Source organism: Chenopodium album, chromosome 12 (genome assembly GCF_948465745.1).
Source record: "Chenopodium album chromosome 12, dcCheAlbu1.1, whole genome shotgun sequence".
Taxonomy (NCBI): Eukaryota; Viridiplantae; Streptophyta; class Magnoliopsida; order Caryophyllales; family Amaranthaceae; genus Chenopodium; species Chenopodium album.
Window position 1 is genome coordinate 52,062,952 of NC_137845.1, and position 24,027 is coordinate 52,086,978.

Here is a 24,027-nt window from a genome sequence, read left to right on the forward strand (position 1 = left end):
ACAATGGTCTTTATCATGACCAAACTTCTTACAATAAGTACACTCCATCCGTTCGGAAGTTCGACCGAAAGCCGTACCTGTTACATTAAAACCAACATTCGTAGAAGAAGAAGAGGTCTCATGTGCCTCAGACACAGATTGCTTACGCTTATCAACAATAACCTTAGCATAAGCAGCATTCATAGAAGGCAAAGGATCACTCATCAACAAAGTAGACACAACAGAACCAAACTTCTTTGGATTCAAACCAAGACAAAACTGATGCAACAACTCATTCTCATGCAACTTAGCATATTTTCTCGCCGCGGAACAAGTACAAGCAGGTAATTTCACACAACTAGGCAACAAGTTCTGCAATTTATTCAATTCACCATAATAAACTGCAACAGAACGACCTTTTTGCTTACAATCAGCACCAACACACCACTCACACGCACACGCCAGCAGCGAGCACACACCAACACAACACGCACCAATGATGCACACCACAACAACACAACAGCACCCACTCGAAGCACCACACGCCCAAAGATGCGTATACCAAACAAAAATCGAACCAAAAAAAAAATAAAATTAGGGTTTGTGAGCCCTAATTTCGAGCAAATAAAATAAAATTTGCGGGAAAATAAATCTCCAAAAAAAATTGAAGCTTAAAATTCTCAAACAAACAATTAATATGCGAAATTAAATCAAAAACTAACCAAGATCGAAGTAAAAATCTCTAGAAATTAGAGAGGTCTGATACCATGTTAAACTCAAGGAAACATTGGAGAAAACGGCTTAGCCGTTGCATTGATAATAAGCACATATATATACACACAATACAATAGGAAACCTAACTTGCCTAAAACTCCTAACAAGATAAACTTAACATAAATACAATATTAACATAAATATAACCTAACCGACTCTAATACTACTCAATAGTACTGAGTAAAAACAATGTCACACTACCAATTATCACACAATAAAATAAGTCTAATAAATTGCGTAAAACTTCAAACTAGTCAAAATATGTTAATTATCGAATAAATAGAGATATGTGGAGTAATTCGTAGTATTTATTTAAAATTATATTCAATGGGAGGAAGAATTTCTTTAATTTGCTTTTACATCGATTAGGATTTAGGACCATTATATGCAGGCGTGCTCTATTGATGAGTTGGGCTATTGGGGTCCATATAGAATAAATCCTGTGGATCAATTGGGGCCCAGTCAACCTTCCCAAAATTCGCCCACAACAACATTTCTGGTAAACTTGCCTTTCAAATTTCCTAATATACCCTTCATATTATCCCTAATTTGCTTACTAGTATAAAGTATTGGATTATGAAATGCCTTAATTAAATTGGGTTCCAAATGTCACATGTGATTGTTATTTTTTTAACAATTATTGGACCGATTAGTGTTAATATTCCAAAAATGAGCTCAAACATGGAGATCTTTCTAATAAAAATTGCTATGTTAATTTGGTAATGAAACAATAATTCAATTGCGGATTTAACAAACAAACTTCTTCTTTCTTCCTGGATTATTTGACATTAAATTAGATCACATACAAATAGATGCCGACTAAATTAATTGAATAAATTAATGAGAGTGACACTTAATATATGAGATGAAATCTCGTTTATATATAATTAGATCATTCAACGAAAAATATTACGAAATTGGAGTATAAACGTACTTGTCAAGGAGGTTATATGCTAAGAATAAATCTCAACTTCAAAAGTATTGCCCTCGTAGGCCCTGTTCTGTTCACCTTATTTTCACTTATTTCAGGGTTAATAAGTTCAGATAAGGGTTAATAAGTTCAGATAAAATAAGTTCAGGAAAAATAAGTTCAGATAAGAGCTTGTATACATTTACTGAACCGAGTTGAACTGAACTGAACTGATTGGAGCTAAAATGAACTGAACTGATTGGAGCTGAACTGAATTGAACTGAGCAGAAATGAATATTTTATGAGAGAGGGAAATTAGGAGCTGAACTGAACTGATTGGAGCTGAACTGAACTGAAATTAAGTAAATGTGAACAGACCCTAAGTTCAGATAAGTTGTGATAAGGGTTAATCTGGGCTGTCAAGTTTAATTATAACTAAAATAAGTTTAAATAAGGGTTAATAAGTTCAGATAAGTTAAGATAAGTTCAGATAAATTCAGATAAGTAAAAATCAGGTGAATGGAACACACCCGTAATTAAGTCATTTGTAAAATTGCTTAAACATTGATACTTAATAGGGACATGGATAACTCAAATACATGAATTAAAGCAACATTCTTTCAAACGAAATATTCAAATATATATATCCTTCTCTACGTGTTTTGAGCATTATGTTGAGCTTGAGTGATTATTGAAAAGATAGATTGCGCTAGAACATGAAAATATAAGTGAAAACTACATAATCTATAGGCTATGACCACAAAGAATAATTCAATGAATAACCTTTTTTCAAGTTATAAATCGATATTCTTCACCTTGAAATATCCAAATCTACGAATTTTGATAAAAAGAAGTCAAAGTAAAACAATCGTTGGTGCACATAATACTGTCTATGAAGTACTTTTAAAACAATTCTTATGATATATGGATCTATGGTGATTGAAATGCCATGGGTGACAACTTTACGAGTAAATTGAATAATTTGAAAAAGGAAAGTGCACAACTTTTGCCGTCTTATGATACCAAGACCTTATCATACTAGAATTTGATACTTAAAAATGTATACCATCATACTCTCTCCGTTTTTAAAATATTGAGGTAGTGGGATTAGTGGAAGAAGATAAATTGGAGGAGAGAGAATCTAAAAGTAATAAAATTGAGTCCCACTAGTTAAGAAAAATAAATTAAATATTATAAAACTTTTTCAAATAAGAAAATGGAGCAAGTATTTAAAAACGGTTGTAAAAGAAAAGTTGAACAAGTATTTAAAAACGGAGGGAGTACAAATTAAAGCAAACTATCTACTACCTCCATTACATATTAGTTGCAACTTTGAGTATTATTTGTAAGAGATAAAATGTTACTCCGTACAAAGTAGCAACTAATATGTAATGGAGGTAGTAAAATTCTCAATTTCTCACACTTGGAAACCAAATAGAGTAATAGAATCTTGGTTGCACAAAATGGTGCTGAATTAGAATTTTTTTTTTTTTTTTTTTTTTTTGGCCTGAAAATTGCTCTCCAACGCGGTTATTCTCGCATCCTTCTTCACACTGACTGTTCCTTATTGATTCCCGTTCTTCAGGGTTCGTGCACGGACATTTCTACTGTTTGGATTCAGCAGCAACTTCGGGATATTCTACCTTCGTTTCAGCTTTGTTTTGTTCGGAAGGTTCCTCGAAGTGAAGTTCATCCTGCTCATCTTTTGGCTACGTCAGCTAGGAAACGTCGGTTAATTAGTTGTTTATTTTAAGTCCTTTACTTTTGAGTTGATCTTTGCTGAATTAGAATTTTTAAAGTCAAAAAGCGTGATTCAATTATATGAAGCCCATTTGAGAAATAATGGGCAAACTTAGCTTAAAAGGGACTAGTGGACCGACCTCGATCACTTGTCATATTCTTTGCCTAACTTTGAAAAATAAAAATTAGACTTTAATAAATGTAAATATAATTGTGATGATTTGTACTCGTACTACGTATATAAATAAATTCTCCAAAGTTATTGCCAATTTGACTATGTTTACAAGTAATAAGACATACCTCCTAATCGCCAACAATATAAGAATTCATTACGTATCCTTATCTTCATATCTTCCATACTTCTATTGTCTTTTTTCTATGTAATTTTGACATTGATCTAACATTGCATTCTTGTTGAAATGTATTTTCAATTGATTTTGACAATGGGGTTTTGATATTTTTATATAAACAAAATATCTCCTTTTCCCATCATTTTGTTTTTCTAATTATACAATATTTAATAGAGTAACAAGAAAAGCAACAATAAGAAGAATACAAATAGAGATTAAGGCCTTGTTTGGCAATTGGCTGCTAGCTGTTGGCTGTCGGCTGGTTTAATTGGCTGGTTTGACTGGCTGTTTGTATTGACTTTTTTGTTGGCTGTTTGACTTTTTATTAGTCTAAAAACATGTTTGGTAACATTGGCTATTGCATGTTATTAGTAACTTAGGTAGCCAAAAGCTAAAAGCTACTCCAAGTAGCTTTTTAATTTTGGCTTAAAAGCTAGCTTTTCGGCTGGCTTAAAAAAGCCATTTACCAAACACAAATTTTAAATGTTTGACCAAATGAAAAGGCCAAAAGCCAATCAAAAAGTCAATGAAAAGTCATTTATCAAACAAGCCCTAAATATTAGTGGATATTTATTGATTAGCTTGAAAAGCTAATAAGATGTCGTGATATAATATATATGTACGTCTGCAACAATTAGCTATTATCTCTTTTTAAACCTAGAAGAAAATAAGCTAGAAAGTACATATCTTTTATTAATTTCCCTATCTTGCATGATTGTTAATTCCATGAATATACAATTTTACATGGCACAACATAAGTGTTTACATAATAATCTGTTGTTGTTTATTTTTCTTTGTATTTTTGGGCATAAATCTTGAAGCATTAAAGACCAAAGAAAAGAGCACACGAAATAAGCCTTAAGTAATGAGAAAAATAAAAAATACGAGTACTACTTATACATAGCACTAATAATTAAATTGTGCTTTTATACTTAATCACTAATGGATTAAATGGATATGATTCAAATCATAGTAATATCGAGAAAGCCACTTATTGATGTAGCGAATCTCCGTTTTCCTTACTTCTTTCAACCAATTTGGATCTTTCTTCGTCGAGAATCTCAAATCCACATGATGGGCACCTAATTTTATTATAAGAATGCAAAAGAATTAAATGATTACAATATAATTAGCATGTATCTCTAGCCTCGAATCTTAACTATAAGTGTAATTTATAAAGTCATACATGTTATGTAGGGCTGTTCATCGGTCCAAGACCAAACCAAATCGGACTGGAACGAAAGCCGAAAATTAGAATTTTAAGAACCGAAGACCGGACAGATTAAGTTGGGACCGAACCCGGACCGGATCGAAAGAATCGGTCCAAAACCCAGACCGGATTGCTTTGGACCGATTTAAGAATTTTTTTTAAAAGAATTCTAAATTTTAATAAAATTATGGAATACGAAAAAAGTAAAGGAAAAACTATATTTTAACGTCTTTTTTTTTATGTTTAGTAAAAAAAAGCTTATAAAATTAAAGTTTTTTAAGCTTATTACCGAATGTTAACTGTTATTTAAGGTTCCACGCATATTTTTAATTAAAAAATCGGTCCAGTCCAAGAACGTTTTTATAGGGTTTTGGACCGGACCGGGAAAAATAAATTTCAAGACCCGAAGACCGGACCAATTAATTCGGTTCGGTCCACTCTGGGTTCGGTCCGAGGTGGTCCGGTCCATTTTTTCGGTCCGGACCGATTTATGAACACCCCTAATGTTATGTACTCATAGGGTATTTCAATTCACCCTATTGGAACTTATTGAACTTATTTAGTTGTAACTAGATTAACCTCGTGCGATGCACGATTTTAAAATAAGAATTGAATCATAGACTTTTAACACGTACTGAAAGAAAATAACAACCTCATTTTTCCTAACTAATTTCTAATTAAATATGAATATACAATTCCTGAAAGTGCATAATTTTCATTTTTAATTAATAAATTTCAATTAAATTATATTATTTACTATGTTAACAACTGTAATAACTAAATAGCATAATATGTGTAGAAAAGCCAAATTTAAAATTTAAAATTTAAAAATTCAAATAGAATATATTTTTAAAGCTATGTTAAATAGGGTAGCTTAAAAAGGGAAAAAAATGGCATCATCCTTATATTTTGGAGAGAAAAAATTAAATAAAAAAGTGACACGTAGACAATGATGACATCAGCGGTTGTTATTTTAGTATATATATAGATAGATTTAAATTTGGATAATCTTCATCATATCTTAATTTAACTAAATTTATCAAATTTAAAATAAGTGAAAATAAGGTGAATGACCCGTACTTTGTGTTAGTTAAAATTTTGTAACAAAATCACATGTCGATCAGTGTTATTAATGATTAATACTTTTGATTTTTATTATTCATCACATAATACATATTATACATTTATGCGTAACATTAGGAGTTGTACTTGCTTGCTATGTGTTTCATGATATTGCTAATGCACAAGTTTATTCATAATAATTAAATATATGCAATTAAGTATTAGTAAAACTATATATATATATATATATATATATATATATATATATATATATATATATATATATATATATATATATATATATATATATATATATATATATATATATATATATATATATATGTATATTTAAAAAATTGATATTTGTAAAATGCACATGAAGAATAATCTAACAATATATTATTGCACAATAACATTCAATTATTATATATAGTCCTTTTGTCACATTCACTTCTTCTTTTTCTTTTTAAAGAAAAACAAGGCCAATTCATAACCCTTTTTAGTACTATTTATAACCAAAGTCCTTTTAGTTTTCTTGTTTATATTTAATATTACGTACGGATTATAAAACATAAGTGATCTGAATTGGTCACATCCCTTCACTTTACACAATTTGCATTTTAAAGAGCTAAAAGTCAACAAATTTACATCAAATTTAAATTTAAAAAATATTAAAATGGTTTAATGGTAATTAAGATGAAGTTACCAACCTTCTTTTGCAATAATGGCTACCAAACTGTTTGAGATACTCTTCAAAACTCTGCAATTACACAGAGAGACGTTATAAATGGAATTATTATGTTTGGAGCAGAGAAGTAAATTTTAGTATTGGTGAGTTGAGTGTTGGTTATTTAAAGGTATGTTTTAAGGTTGCTCCAATTTCAACCATTGAATCAAGAGTAGTAATAATTCTCTTCATTAGATTCAGAGTAAAAATAGACATTTAAGATTCAAATGTTTATTAATGTGTATTGATACATTAAACAGCTAGACCTAGTATTCTGGTAAGCCCGACACGTGTTGTGATTGAATAGTGTTAATACTTTCTTTGTTTCTTTTAAATGCAACACAACTTTAAAACATTTTTAATTAAGGAGTTGATAAGAGTAACATAGGTAAATGAACAACTTTATCAAAATAATTTTAGCATCAAGAATAGAGAAGGGTTAGATATCATGTGTATAAATTATACAGAGTATCGATTAATTCATTCATCTACAATGCCTATTTTTTCATAATGTACGTGTCATGAAAGCGTGTTACAAATAAAATAAAAAGGAAAAAATATTAGAAATTGGTTTTTGAGACCTCTCTTCATATTTCTGGAGTTGAAAACTCCACCACACCAACCAAAATTAGATTCAAAATTACAATTAGGAGAAATTGTAATTTTTAAACATTGTTTAATAAATAGTACTTACCAATCTATACCAATGTATTTAAAATATATTTCTAAATAGATATAGCCCATATAGGTGTCATGTGACACACTCTCACTCATCTATGCATACTTGCTCATTAAGTGTAGATACATATAGATAAGATAAGTTAAAATAAGTTATGATAAATAAAATCTTTTGAGCTTGAGTTTATGATATTTATTGTTGTGGCAAGGGAAGATTTTTATGGAGACTTTAAATTTTTAATAAATGAAAATATATTGAGTCCGAGGCAACACTCGATTTTAAAACTAATTAATTTTATTAAAAAGGTTAATTAAAGAAGGAACTAATAAAGCTAGATGTTTCAGAATGTCAAGAATAAGATGAAGTGTATGAATAATGACAAATGATAGAGCAAAAAAAAGGGACGTACCCTCCACCACTCCATGGGTCTCTGATGCCATTAAAAAACAGGATGTTGCTGCCGTACCTTCTTAACACCCTGTGTATATCCTGTTTCCAACAAAGTTTTCATTCATATACATTATTATTATTATTATTATTATTATTATTATTATTATTATTATTATTGCTAAAATTCTTAAAATGTTATATGGAGTACTATCATATACCATACCAATAATGACAAATTTTACATAGTCATAATAATGACTTATAAAGAGGTGACGACGTACAATGACCTGGCGTATAACAATGTTAAATAGATCACTTTTTAAATTTGGTAAATTTAATTACAAATTCCTCCATATTATTCCTTCATATTATAGTTAATGATACCGTACAAGATTGCATACATTTGTATGGTGCATGTTTAAAACTTTGTTTAGAGACGGGACTACACTTATGTACCTTAAAATGCACCACAATCAATGATACGTGGCCCTTTAAATACCAAATATCAATTGTTCTAGGTTTATTATTACTAATGAGTTAGGAAGGAAGGGAGTATCATCTCCATATTGGCTGATACTTCATATATTATGGCGGGAATTTAAGGAGTTAGAGATTATTGTACTTTATGTATGAAGTACTGCCTCCGTTTCTTATTTATGCAACACTAGAGTATTATTTGTGAAAAAGTAAAATATTTCTTTGTTACACATAATACGAAATAGAGGTAGTACAAGTATATAAGTAGAAGGTGGTAGACTCACAGTTCCACCAAATTCAGTAGTGATCCAGTGAGGGCGAGGTTGAACGCCATAAAGAGAGGTGCAGTAGGATTCTCGGTCATTGTAGCTGTAGTTGGAAGCTGGGAATATGCTCTCTTTGTTGTTTCCATCTGTTGGCAGTATCATCTCTGTACATGCCTGAATGTAACATTGATATAGATTAGAGTGACCAACAGGAAGATTCTGCTTCTTTCGTTTCTTTTATTTGCAACACTTTAGCTTATGTACTATTCACATAAGTTACTTTGCCTAACTATGAGTATATGATAATTAATATTTAAGAAAAATTGTAGTCATTTGAAATCTAATTCAACTATTTTCTTAAAATTTTACTTAGTACCGAGTAATAATTAAGATATTTGTAATTGTATTATTTTACTTAGTACAGAGTAAAGACCTGTTTTGATTGACTGAACTGAGCTGAGCTGAACTGAAGTAAATTGGATATTTTATGAGAGAAGGAAATTAAGAACTGAACTGAAAATAAGCTGAAGAGAACAGGTCCTAAGTAATATGCAACAATTTGTAAAATATTGTCCACTTTATGAATGATAGATAGACTTGACAAAACCAACCTAAATCGCCATGAAATAACTTGATCCAACTCTGAATTAATTCAAGGACGACCCAAATTAAATTAAATTGACCCGACCAAAATAAAATAAAAGGAACATGAGCTTTTTTTTTGCTTCACTATTTTTGGATTGTGTGGCATCTTAGCCTCTTAGCCCTTAGGAGACTCAATGGGCTGAAGCTTTGAGCGCTGGAATCTAGATGTTGGTGGGCTTCATTGTGTCTTTTATTTATGCTGGGCTTATTCTTGTATCATTAGAGTTGTGGCGATTACTTATTACAGAGTATCCATTTATCCAAGGTATATCAACGAACACCATAGATGCTAACCTAGGCCCAGTTCCGATTTACTGAAAATAATTGAGCTGAACTGAACTGAATTGATTGTGACTAAACTGAACTGAAATGAAATGAATTGTACGTAGTATATGAGAGAAGGAAATTATGAACTGAACTGAACTAAACTAATTAGAGCTAAGTGAACTGAACTAAAATTAAGCTGAACAGAACATACCCTTAAAATCAATTCTCCTTTACATTATTTACAGAATATTATTAATGACTCTCTACACATAATCAAGACATAAATAATGGGTATGCATCATATTGCCGGTAAGTTCACCCAATTGTTAAAATACATGTTATTTAGCCAACATATTATGAACACCTAAATCCTTTTTTTTTTCTTTCTTTTGTACATGAAAAATCATCTTTTGGTTTGTTTTACTGCAAAAGCTACGTCTACTTTTTGGTGCAGCAGGCCACACCGTGTGACAGGAAATACTCGAGTTATTTTGTTAGAGGTTATCCGAGTTATTCAGTTAGGAGTTATTCAAGTTACTCGGTTAGGGGTTACTTGAGGGGTTCGGACAAGAGTTACTTGAGGGGTTCATTCGGTCAAGGGTTTACTTGAGGGGTTACTCGATCAGGGGTTACTCGAGTTACTCGGTTAAGGGTTACTCGAGTTACTCGGTTAGGGGTTACTCGAGGGGTAACTAAGTCATGGGTTACTCGGTTAGGGGTTATTTAAGGAGTTCGGTCAGGGATTGCTCAAGTAATTCGGTCAGGGGTTGTTAAGGAGTTCGGTCAGGGGTTACTCGAGGGGTTTGGTCATGTATTACTCGAGGGGTTACTCGGTCAGGGGTTACTCAAATAACCCCTAACCGAGTAACTTGAGAAATACCGGCAACTCGAGTAACCCCTGAGGCCCTGACCGAGAAACTCGAGTTATCCCGACAACTAGAGTAACCCCGAACCGAGTAACTCGAGTAACCCGTGCCGCACGGTACAGCAGATCGCATACAAAAAATTGTGTACGTAAAAGCTAATGAATTACAAGTGAAATTAGTTATCATGAAAAATTATAGGAGTTATTCCCCAGTTCCTCTTATGCAATTTTTAGGAATTATCTTGACATAATTGGTTGAAAATCTTTATTTTCCATAATTTTTTAATTTCTTTATTTTAGTCTTTTATTTTTTTAGAAAGATACACAATGACAAATAAATCCATCTTCTATCAAGATTAAGACCTACAATTTATTTGAACTACGGGGTAATAAAGTAGGAAAATGTATTGTACGTCTAAGAGGTTTATTTATTGATGAGTGTTCGTTTTATATCCTAACAAAACAACATATAATCTGCAACACTGTTAGCTTTTTTCTTGTACTCGTATGTATTAAGGACTTAAGGTCAACATAATCTCCAAGTATAAGTTGTGTATTGACCACACGTAGTCAAGCCGTTGCTATCCTGAGGTTAAAGGTGGAGTATTTATGTATTTATTGTATAAAAAAATTTCCTACTTTAATAATAGAGTTGTAGCTTTCTATATATGGTCATTCTCAACTTCTCATGATCATCAGCATTCAGCACAAACTTTATGTTGATTTCATCACTTAGACAAGCTTTAATTGGGTTGTTCTACTGAATAATTTGTGTTATATTTTCTATTGAAAGACACTAAAATGAAATCTGTTATACAATGAATGAACAATAAATAAGCATGATAATTTTTTGCCTTTTTGGGCCCGTACTTTTTCTAAAAAAATTGTATGATAACCTGGCCCATTTCATGCAATCTTTGCATGATTTATAAAATTGCATCATGTCAACCGAAAAATTTCCCACTTTATGAGGTTACGAATTTACGATGAATTGAGGACCTAGAACGATCATTTTTTCCTTTTAAATTTTATTTTATTTTTGTGAAAGACCTTCAAACTTTATTCATGAGAATGACAACATTTTATTCAAGACGGTGGATATCTTACATTTAATCATAGGTAGAAATAGAAATAATAAGTGGTTTTTTATGGCACATTCTTATATCAAACAAAGAGTTTTTTTTTTTTTTTTTTTTTTTTTTTTTTTTTCTTTTTTTTTTATATAAATTTTTTTTAATTTTTTTTTAAAATAAATGAGTAAAAGGGTAACCTTACACTGCTAACTAGTCATTCCCTCCCTCTCTATTTTTTTTTACCCCATTGCAAATAAATGGGTCAAACTTTAAAAATTTTAACCATAAATTCCCATTAATCAATAAAAGATAATATAGTCATATGGGGTGTTGTTAGATTCGTCTCATGGTATATTTTATTAATATTAAGTTTTTATAATCTTTAACCGTATAAAAATGGAGTTATACACTCTCTCCGTTTTTAAATACTTGCTCCACTTTTCTTTTTTGACCGTTTTTAAATACTTGCTCCATTTCCTTATTTGAAAAGCTTTTACAATAATTTATTCATTTCTCTTACCTAGTGGACCCAACATAAATCATATTTTATTTATTTCATATCCTCTTTCCTCCAATTCTCTCCACTACTTTTGCTTTTTACAATTTTTTATTCTCCCACTTACTCCACTCCCTCCACATGTTATTACTTTCTCCAATTTCTCCTAAAACTCCGCGCATAGAGAAATGGAGCAAATATTTAAAAATGGAGGGAGTACGTTTTAAGAGGAATCTTCAAGATCGTGAAAAGTCAAAAAGAGCAAATAAATAGGGATAGATGGAGTATTTAGGAATAACCCTTAAAATCTTAATTAGTCAAAAATATCACAAGTTAAGCAAAAGATTTCAAATTAATAAACCTCATAAAAAAAATCTAATCAATAAAAATAATGTTATTTTTTAAGTGATGAAAACAAGCTAAGGTCAAATATAATTTTCAATTACTTGAGATAAGAGTTTAGAGCAATTGACTAGCTCTATGACTTTCAGAAGGTTAGACCTAAGGTCTTAAGGTCAACTCTCAGCAAACTTATTATATTAAAGGAGAGATTTCCCTAAAACCTTCCCTCCAAGGAATTGGCCTTAATAATTATTAGTCGATCTCTTGTATCATGGTAGTTTGGTTTAAGCCCTGAATATTCCAGGCAAGTCATAAGATTAACCTAATAGCATTGATTATAATACTTCCTACTAAATGTATAATATAAATATGCATAGAGATGACAATTCAGCAAGTCAGATGCAACTACCCAATATCCAATGAAGCCAACTGTACCAATACTAATTGCTGTACCAATACTAATTGCTTTATCTAACTAAGACAAGTACGATATAAAGTCGACCAAAAATTACACCCATTTGTCATCCCTAATTTAACGTGCTGATTAATATGTAGATGGATGCTATTCTTAATAATAAGAATATATCTATCATATTGTATAAGTCTTGCTAAGAAAGACCACCATTACTCGGAGATGCGCAACATATCCTAATCACTTTTGTTGATTTAAGGAGCCCACCACCTGCCACATTAGTTGATTATTCATTTCAATGGTGTAGTTACTTTCACAAATCATAATCCTAGAATGAAGCCCAAATTTCTAAACTTAACAAAAGTACAAATAGGCCAAATTTTTATAGTTGTATAGGTATTTAGGTTGTGAAACTGATAACTAATTAAAGTACCAATATGATATAAATCGGCCTACACCAAAAAAGATACCTTAGCCTTTGTTTACTTCTTTATTTGGAATCTTTGATGTGATTGGATACCTTATCATCTACATTCCATACCCTACTTTCTACTAAATTATCTTAGCCCTACAATGCATATACCTCCATAATCAAGATGACAATATGAGAGAATTTGTATCTCATAACATCTATCATGTCCACTTTAATTTTGGGAAAATTCCAAAACTATCTTATGACAGTTTTATTTTATTTATTAAGAATTTTTTAGTACAGTTAAATAAAACTTGTAAACCATATGCTACAAGCCTACAACAATATACTATACTTTGATCTAGTAATTAAATTTTAAATTGACACATAGCTGATTAGTTAATTCAACTAATCTAATCATATAACTTGGATTGGTTGTATTTAAAAACATTAATAACTCTAGTCCTAGTAATACCAAAATATTATACTCAAATCAGATCCAATAGATTTAAACATCTTTTGTTTCTTCACCATATTAAACATATCCCATTTAAATTGTACTTAGCTTGTATATGAGCTTAAGGAATATGCTTGAGCACAATTGTTTTAAACAAGTGATGATAAAAGGTTCAAAACTTTGGTCCCTTCAATTTGATTTAAATACAAGATTTGTTACTCACTTTTAAATTGTACATGAATTGATTGATTATATTTATTTATTATACAAAGTATATGTTGGGGACCTAACCATGTATTAAGTTATAAATAGTTAATAAAATGTTTCTCAAAAAATAGAAGTAGAAAAAAAGATTATAAAATGAAGAGATTAGAGGAAAACATATTAAACCTGCCATGTCCATTCTTGAAGACCATGCTTATCATTATCACCTGCTATATCAAAGCAATTCAAGTTTCCTGAGTAATTGTAGTAAATGTTGGCTGCTCCATATAACTTGGCAAATGTATCATTCCCTAATATTGGGTTGTCGATTGCTTTACACATCTGCAAAATGTCAAGAGATTAGAAAGTTAAGCATGACAAAATAATACCAAGTATTCAAAGAAGGGGAAAAAAAAATATATTATGCAACAAACATGTCATGTTGGACAAAAAAGACATAACATATGGTTCGAACTAGAGTTATTAAGTTGAAATAGGGTCTCAACAAAATATTACTTGTTTAACTGGAAATGCAGGTAAGGGATTGAGAAAGTTAGAGGGAGTAGGATAGTCCGTCATAGCAGTGTAAATATAAGCCGTGCTCAACCAACTCTCAATATCATCTGCTGAAATAGTAATGTTCCTGTATATAATCAAAATTATTAATTAAATAGTGAATTTTCTCAAGATATTATTTCATCGTAAATTTTAATATAATTTTTCTTCAAAGTCATCTTACTTGCAAATGTTGAATGAAGACCTAAGGTTTTCCAACCCTCCGTTTTGCTTCGCCGTTTCTTCAATTTGTGTCCATGATCCTTTGATCACTTCATAACAATTTTCACTTTCACTCTGAAAGTTATACAAGAACAATGTTACTTATAGTTACTAATCAAAGCACGTTCTAATTAGCATACTAAAATTATCATTCTAGCCTTTCTTATAAATTTTAAAAAAGAAAATGAATTATTCTAGATTCTCATATAAGTAAAAAAAAAAAAAAAAAACAATAATACAAAATTCCATATATTATGCAAGATTCCTCACAAATTTAAGCATTACTTTTTTAGAAGAATAATTCTACCAAATGATTAGCCACTTGAATACTTTTGACGTATGGGTCCAATGGGACCATTGTACCAATAGATTCATGTCAAATGTTTTTATTTTTGCCTTTATTAGGTGGCTTTCACTAACTTGATGTAATTACCATTTTCTCGTATCATATCATAATAAAATAAAAATATCAAACAATAATAATTGTAATGTACTAATGTTGCTTGGTGATTGATTCTATCATTCGAGAGGGAAGATTCCTTAGTTTGTATGATCATATGTTCATTTGTGAAGCAAATATTGATTTATATCATTTTCTCTCTATTATTTCCTTTCATCATTGTTAACGTGATATATTTTATGATTGACATATATTACAACAATCATATTCTATTGTATAAATTTGCGATATTATATTATTTTTTTTAATCATTCGTAACGATATGAGTTAGGTTGGTCCTTTAATTTGTTAGGGGCTAACTTAGTTAATTACTATAGAAATACTTGACAGCATTCCCTGCTCTCCCACGCTCCCTATTCGATTTCTTGTACGCTTACATATACTTCATTTGTTTCTTGTTACCTAATCATATATCTAGCTTTTTTTTAAATATCATTTCAAATTATATGCTATACACAATTACATATTACCTAAACCATGTATGTGGTAATTTAAAATAGCACGTAATGTTATATAATTTGTCAGCTGATCGATCAATACCAATGCATAAATGAATATTATATGGAGAATATAAGACAAGTATAACACTGAAATTTGGAGATGCACTTCTAAGTAATAAGGAGTAATTAATAAAAATAATTAGAAGTTATATATAGAAAAGGAGAAACCCTGAAATCTTGAGTAACAATGTTGTTGAAGCTGAAAGGAGAAGTGAGGTTTCCAAAATTGAGGATTGGAGAAGAAGAAGCCAATGCTCCAATTGCTACATGTGGGTACTTCAGTCTAAACCAAGCCGCTAGCACTGCAATTACCAACATAACAGAAATTATATTTTATAATTTATCACAATTTCAATAATAACTACTCTTTAACTATATTCCTAGTAACAACAACTAGAGTGTCAAGTTACTAAAAAAAACTCTTTCACACCTTTTTCCTATTAATCTATTCGCTGATTATCCGTAAGTATTAAAATTATAATAATTTGATATTTTGAAAGTATAATACTTGTAGTATATGCAAATTAGCTGAAGTTAAAATGATAGCATCACATGATTTTTTTTTTTTTTTTTTTTTTTTTTAATGTATAAATTATACTCCGCAATAAATGATCAAATATGAATGTTTAAAAAGTATATAAGTCCAAACATTGTATTATTATAAAAAAAACAGAGGAAGTATTAAGTACTGACTATCTTTCAAGATTAATTATACATAAGTTTTTAAGATATAAGTTAGTACTGTATTAGTTATTGATTTAGAATTTAAAATTAGCGAGCATGCATTAGTATAAATGTATTTTAAACGAACAAAAGCAGTTATCGATATATATGAAATAAGAAATTGAACAAATTAAAGTCGTTAAGTGGTGAGATAAGATTTAAAAAAGGAACATACTTCCTCCATAAGATCCTCCAAAGACTACTACAGGAGATTCAGAAGCAGTCAGATTATTTTTGAGGTCAAGTATAAGAGTTGCATAATCAGCCAATGCTTGGGTTGAACTAAGATAGCCTTGTGTAGTTGCATTTTTATATGCAACCTCTTTGTCTCCTTCATATGGTATTGATTTTCCATAGTATCTATGCTACAACCACACCAATAATATATCATTGTTAGTAGCATGCAGAATTTTATCCATTTTGCTATTTATCATGTCATAAAAAAAATTTTAAAAAAAAATAAATAAATAAAATAAATAAATAAAAATAAAAATAGTTACATGTACGTATGATTTTTCATCGCGTGAGAGGAAACAATTATTCGGACTTCATTCCTCCATCATTTTTAAAGTTTGCCAGGCGCTAGTCCATATCGATTATTATTAAAATTTAAAAGAAACTTTGATCAATAAAATCTATAAAAAATTATTGAATTAAGATAAATTCAGTAACATTTATATAACACGGAGTATGTAATAGTTACGTCTTTATATGTTAGTAAAAAATATTATCAAGTTATATAATCAAAGAAAGCTAGATTAAAAAAAATGGGTTAATTATTTTATAAAAATAGATGAATACTTCTACAAATAAATATAGAATAATTACTAGTTATACATGTATTTATCATTTTGGTGTTCTACCCGATTCACCCTTTGCAAACCTTGAAATATAAACACACAAATTGGGAAAAAAAAAAAAAAAGTTATTCCATACTACTCTCATCTTCAAGTCAAATTTCTCCTCTCCGAATTCTTGTTTATATTTTACAACTTTACACTTAAAATTTTCATATATGGAAGAAACATATCATTTACGTTATCAAAACACAATTTTTATGTACACCCGCATGTATCTATAACATTGGTTGTATAGATTTTATTTCGAAAGATCCTCACTAACTCCGTAATAACGTAAGAAATAGGAAGAAGATTATGTACCTCAATAAAAACAAGAAGAGCCTTAAAATGGGGAGCATTCTCATACATAAAACCAGTATTATGCGCAAACCATTCGATATCTCCTTCATTACCCATATAAACAAATATTGGGGCATTTTTTTTAGCTCCACCCCAATATTTTTCATTGATCAAATACCTCTGTTGAAAAGTTTGATAACTTTGTGGATTAAAGTTGAAATGATCAAGTATTTGTGTAAAATACCTTGTTTCATAAGGCTTTGCTTCATCATTATTGTTTGTAATTTGAGCTAGCTGCTCGGGTCGAACGATCGAGGAGGGGAACCTAGGAATAAACTTGGCTAATGCAGGGGAGGATAACAAGAAAAGAAACAGAACAATGCATTGAAAACCCATGAATATGAGAAACTTATGATTAGTATTATAAAATAAACACAAAATAAATTTGAAGGTCTAATTAAGTTATTGGGTTATTTTGTGTGATAAGAAATTAGGTAGAAGAGTTTTGGAGTTAAGTAGAAGAAGAGTAGTAGGAAACTAATTAAAGATCTTTTCTTGAATTTATGAGATTTTTTTTTTTTGAAACACCAAAAATTTAACAAATTATTATGTGATGAAAATTTTCTGGGAAAATGGTGCCGTTTTTTGTGCAAGAATTATAAGTATTTTTATACTGGAGATTCTGGCAGTAGAGATTTGGGTGGTAATGTGCGACATCCGCTAAAATTACCAATTTGGAAACATGGATTTGGCTGGTGTGTTTGTCTAGTGGGACATATCACCTATGAGTCGAATCTTCTGTATTGTGCCACTCTATCTTATTGGTCAATATTATCGTTTTTAAGGATCATTTTACGGATAATTAATTTTTTAAATTACCACTTTTTCTTGAAATGTGATAAATTTGTATAAAATTAAAATTAACACCGTTAATCCCAGCTACTAGTGATATTTTAAAATTTTGAAAAAAAAAAAAAAACTAGGTGGAGGTAAATGACACCTTATAATGTAGGATGTTTTATCTACGAGTATATAAATATTAAATAGAGGTCAATTAGAAAACTGAAAAAAAAAGGGAAGTTGTTGAGCCCATGAGAAAACCTACATATGAGTGGTGTGTTGTCCCACATTGGTTGAGTTTATAAGTGAGAGTTTGTATTGGAATATGTATCCTACATTGAAGAAATAAGAAAGTTGTGTCCACTTTATAAGGTTAAGGGGTTACTCCTCTTATTGCCATATGGTTTTGAGGTGGAACCTCCTTGGTCGTATAAAGTGGACAGTTGTTACCCGTTTATCAGAAGTTGAGGAGTGGTGTGTCGTTTTTAATTTTGGTTGAGCTTTAAATAAAGGGGCTCTTGGATGGGAAGTTCCTCATTTCAGAGCGCAATTAGGCTTTTATTTTTTTATTTTTTTTTTTATTTTTTTACAATAAGTCATGTCAATGCAATCACTCATAGACGCGCCGCACATCAATTTGAAACCAAATTTCCCTTTATGGCATATCAACATTGGTCATCAGATCAAATATCATTAATTGGAGTTTGCACGGAGAAGGTAATTTAACATTGGTCATTGGTCATCAGATCAAATATCAACATTGGTCATACTTCGTATTGTTTTAACATTTGAGATTTACTTTCTCCATAATAAGTTAATTATCAGTTAATGCACTGTCTTGGATCACACACTCGCAGCAAAGAAGTCTGCTTCTGACAAGTAATGCTGGAGGGGTGAAAGGCCTGTTGGCTTAGACTTGTTTGTGAACAAAACTAGCACCACGCCACTCATAGAGAGCCCTGTATCATACTGAATCACTTCAATATAACACTCGTAGTCCTTGTTGATCTTCACTATTAAGGTTGATGACACGAGCAACAAAAAACTCAAAACCCTACATTATATAGGCTCCAATTCACCAATTGTATAGACAATTGCTCATCATAGGCCATAGCTAACAACATATAATTGTGAGTTGTAATTGTAGGCTAGATAGTTTCATACAAATAATATGTACTTATACAGAGCCATTACACATAGTCGAAATGAATGCATTGTATATATATATATGTCCAAATCGACTATGGATTGTTGAAACTTAAAACAATGAATATGAAATAATAGAATGCACCAAAATAAACTGATGATGATACGAAGTAAAAGATAAACAAGGACTACAACTTCATATCTATTCAAAGCAAAGTACAAAACCTATATATAGACTAAATACCATCATACTCCACTAACATACTGCATGCCTAAAGACCCGGACTAAGTAACTGAAAGTTCTAAGAATGTGCTACGCTATATCCCACTAACTAACCCACTACTAGTAAATATCCTAAGACCCACTAACACTAATACTCCTTATAATAAGCATACACTAACAACAACTAACAAGAAGATAGGAAACACTAACGACTAATAATTTGAAGCAATTACCAACATGGATAAGTCAACAACATTCGTACTCAAATTGATTTTAACCCTCTTGCTAAATTTAAATTTCTAAGCAAATCGATATGAATGAAGATGGCTGCTGCTTCTTCCCTTCTTTCTAGGCTATTGTTGCGCGATGATAGCTTCAGTACATGAATTAGTAATACGATTAAACAAGCAAAATACTAGAGGAGTACTCGGGCCATGGGGGCACCTTTCTACATATAAACATCAAGATGTAGTAAATAACTAAATATAGTGACATACTGACATCAATAATCAATTCAAGAGGTCTAGACTATTGATGGTTAAATCCGTGCCTAGTTATATGCGAAGTACAAAATATATTAACAACCCATTTGGTAGCTTTTAAAAAATGACATAGAAAATAGAAAACTTTTTCAACCATCAAAAATTACATAACTTGTGACTTAAACTTTCAATAATGAAGTGTACTCTGTATAACTTGGGATTACTGCCCCTCCCCACCCTAATGGCTAATACATTAACTTTCGATCAAACATTATATTTGTAATTTGTTAGAAATAAATTAAATAAATAATTGATTTTGCTCATAATTATATTGCTTCTTGTATTGTGTCAACAATTTTTTATAAAATTAAATATAGATACGTAAGTAGGATAAACTTACAACTTTAATGGGGTTTTTTAATTTTTTTCATACACTTAGAAAATCACCTATGAAAAGTCTAGACTACTTAATTGCATGCATGAATAATATAAAACTTCTAGTTTCTACAACTACTCTTTGCATTACAACGTCATTCTTTAACCTACTTGGAAAAAGTTAATTTAATTTAGCAAATTGTATGAAAACATCCTCCTTGACTGTGTCAAGATAGACAAAGTCATTACCTGCTAAGTGAAGAAGTTCATTACATTAATTAACTACTCTTATTGAAAAACTAAACTATATTAGAGAAGACCGTTTCATGATTAACGACTAATTCTACTCCGTACGTACTTACGTATGTCTTTGAACCATATTCTAGCTTCCCTAACCTCATCAACTATATATAGGGATCATTTAGCATGCAAAGATCACAACTTGAATTCGAAATAAACATTCACATATATCAAGTGTAATACAACAATTTCATAAGGAAAAAAAAAAAAAAAAAAAAAGAGATGGAAGCTCGTCATTTTCTTGCTTGCCTTATTTTCTTTGCCATGTCTTCCTATATGGCCTACGCGACGGATCCTACTCAACTACAAGACTTCTGTGTTGCGGTTAATAATCCAAACAAAGAACGTATGTTTTTTGTCCCAATAGATCCCAAATGATTTGAATAATTGTTATTTTCATCATTTAGTAGTTTATTTTTCAAATTGATATTAACGGTTTTAACTAATTTGCAGTGTTTGTGAATGGATTGTTCTGTAAGAATCCAATGGACGCCAAACCCGAGGATTTCTTTTTCGATGGGCTAGACAAGCCAGGATTCACTGGCAACATGTTACGTTCCAATGTCACACTAGTCTCCGCGTTACAACTTCCAGGGCTCAACACCCTCGGCATATCTTTGGCTAGGATTGACTACGCGCCCTATGGCCTTAATCCCCCTCACACTCATCCTCGTGCAAGTGAAATCCTTACCGTTTTGGAAGGAACCCTCTATGTTGGTTTCGTAACCTCCAACCTTGCAAACGGTGATAACAAGTTGTTCGCGAAGGTGCTTAACAAAGGAGATGTTTTCGTTTTTCCACAAGGCCTCATTCATTTCCAATTTAATGCTGGAAAAACTCCTGCTGTTGCTATTGCCGGATTAAGCAGCCAAAACCCTGGTACGGTCACTATTGCTAAGGCCGTGTTCGGGGCTGAGCCACCTATCTCCGTAGATGTTCTAAGCAAGGCCTTCCAGCTAGACGAATACATGGTAAAGAAGCTTCAATCACAGTTTTGGATGAGCACCTAATTCTTCCACGACTTTGGAGTTTGAACTAATTATACAAATTGTTTATGTGGTGCTTGATATGTAGAACACTACAATATTTATTTTTTGCTTATATTTTGATTTGAATAATAACCAAGTGATCGATATGGGCTTGGTTCGTCAACGTTGATTGACATCATGTTATAAATATATCCTACTATGCATTGGATATTATTTCATTTCCTTATTTTTACTTGTTACAAAATTGAATTATTATGGAAAAGTTTTATCATTTACTACTTTAGTCCTAAAATGTATGATGAACGCATATATACAATTTAGAGTATTTATAGTAAACATGCATTAGTGTATCGAGGGGGAAAAAAAAAACTGTCTTAACATTATAGGAGAGTTATGGAGCTTTTAAAAATAAAACTAGTGTTTAGCACGGGCGATGCCCCGCGGGTCGATACGTTTAAAATTAATATATTATAGTTTACTTTTAATATTTTGTATGTACATAATAGTGTTAGATATTTTTATTTTAAATTTAGTCTAAAAAAATTTTGACAAGTAAAATTACAAATAGAAACACTCTCATAGTCTACATTAAATATATTTAAGAAGAATAAGTTAAACATACTATTAGATAGCAAAGTTGGTATGACTTCTTATTTATTTTTCAATGGAATCAAGTTCGATTCTTGACAAAAACACTTTTTTCAAATAACACGTGGCATTCACATTTCTAATTGGGTGATGTGGCATGCTCTTGGTGGAAGAGAGGGGTGACACGTGGCGTGTATCCTTGATTAGGAACGCCTTTTAATATATAGTATAGATAGATAAGAAGAGTCAATGTTCAACACTTCAACTAACATTACAGCGTACATTTGTGGATTTGGGCAAGTAATATCTAAAAAATCATGGTGAATTACAAATGATCGAAGAGTTCAAGTAGTGGATAAGAAATGGAGCACAATTCCCTAATTAAGTAACAAATACATTCAAAGTCCTAACATCTATGATTGGGCGTCAATGTTGAGTTGGAGATTTTGGGCGTGTTCGGCACTAGCTTTTGGGTAGCTTTTAGTGGTTTGACTTATTCAAACCACTACATAGAAAAAATTATGAGTGTTTGGGAATGTAGTGGTGGGGGTAGAGTTTAGTGGTTGAAGTAGCTTTTGTGAAAAGTTAACATTATTAACTTTTGTGAAAAGCTAGGTAGCTGTTGAATTTTCTTCTATTTTTTTTAGAATTTTACAGTTCACAGCTAGTTTACTAAACACTCATACTAAATTATTTATTTTCACAGCTAACAGCTAGTTGACAGCTAACAGCTTCATATACAGCTAACAGCCACCAGCACAGCTAACAGCTACCTCCACAGCTATATTTTGCCGAACACGCCCTTTGTGGAAGACTTTTTTTTTTTCTTTTTTTTTTTTTGCAAAACATTCTTTTCACTTGTTGACTTCTTGTTCCTAATGTTAAATTGTTAGGGTGCATTCTTTTCACCTGATTTTTATTTATCTAAACTTATCTGATCTTATATGAACTTATCTGAACTTATTAACCCTTATTAAAACTTATTTTAGTTATAAATTAAACTTGGATAGCTCTAATTAACCCTTATCACAACTTATCTGAACCTGAACTTATTTTTCCTGAATTTAACTTATCTGAACTTATTATCAACCTTGAAATAAATGGAAATAAGGTGACCAGAACAGGACCTTAATTAATTAGATACTCCGTACTTCTTCCGTTTCATAATATATTGTTGGTTGTAATTTTCTCCTTATTTGGAGAAAGACTAAAGAAAGAATAAGGAAAATAATAAGGAAAATTGAACTGGAAAGAAAAGAGGAAGATAAATGAAATGATGATGTAGAGTAAATATAGGAAGGTGAATGATGGGGTATGATTTACCTCATTTCTACCGCTAATTATGTTAGTTATGAAATGATTATATATATGTTGTAATTTTGTTAAGTTTTTGGTAATCAATTAATCACAAGAAGAAATTTAGAAACATATTAAATTTGAGAGTATACCATCGAATATATATTTGTATTGTGCATTATTTTATTGTATTATAAAGATACAAGTGTGAGCCTATTTTGTTTATACACGAAAGGGAAAACGAATACTATTTGCGCTGCAAGATTATTTGTGAACTTTCCCAACATATATGACACGTTTCTTTTATCACGTTTGCCAATTAAAAAAATACTAAAATTAGAATTGTCATTAAGCACACATTGAAATGAGTCTAACAATATCTTATATGACTTAGTTTTTGTATACCTACAAGTCACAAATGTTAGTCAAAACAAAGTTAATGATTAGTGTCA

The 24,027-nt window shown here is 30.8% G+C and overlaps 1 protein-coding gene and 1 pseudogene across 2 annotated transcripts; one reads left to right on the forward strand and one right to left on the reverse strand.

The window, feature by feature from the left end:
• Positions 1-4,451: 4,451 nt before the first annotated feature.
• Positions 4,452-17,934, reverse strand: LOC145572576 (uncharacterized). Its single transcript, XM_081631543.1, has 10 exons — positions 17,358-17,934; positions 16,373-16,562; positions 15,643-15,776; positions 14,477-14,589; positions 14,254-14,380; positions 13,924-14,079; positions 8,583-8,738; positions 7,841-7,920; positions 6,736-6,785; positions 4,452-4,835 (listed from the first exon to the last, which is right to left on the reverse strand). The coding sequence occupies exons 1-10, from the start codon at positions 17,730-17,732 to the stop codon at positions 4,693-4,695; spliced, it is 1,524 nt and encodes a 507-aa protein (XP_081487669.1). The 5' UTR covers positions 17,733-17,934; the 3' UTR covers positions 4,452-4,692.
• A 2,982-nt stretch (positions 17,935-20,916) lies between these two features.
• LOC145571325 (germin-like protein subfamily 1 member 17 pseudogene) lies at positions 20,917-21,712 on the forward strand (annotated as a pseudogene). Its single transcript, XR_014096571.1, has 2 exons — positions 20,917-21,048; positions 21,156-21,712. The product of XR_014096571.1 is annotated as a germin-like protein subfamily 1 member 17 pseudogene (transcript).
• Positions 21,713-24,027: the final 2,315 nt, after the last annotated feature.

Excerpts from the sequence above, each read along its gene's own strand:
- LOC145572576 (XM_081631543.1), bottom strand. The coding sequence starts at position 17,732 with ATGGGTTTTCAATGCATTGTTCTGTTTCTTTTCTTGTTATCCTCCCCT. Across the intron at positions 14,381-14,476 it reads TCTTCATTCAACATTTGCAA|GAACATTACTATTTCAGCAG; the intron begins GTAAGATGACTT and ends GATTATATACAG. Across the intron at positions 7,921-8,582 it reads CTACTGAATTTGGTGGAACT|GATATACACAGGGTGTTAAG; the intron begins GTGAGTCTACCA and ends TGTTGGAAACAG.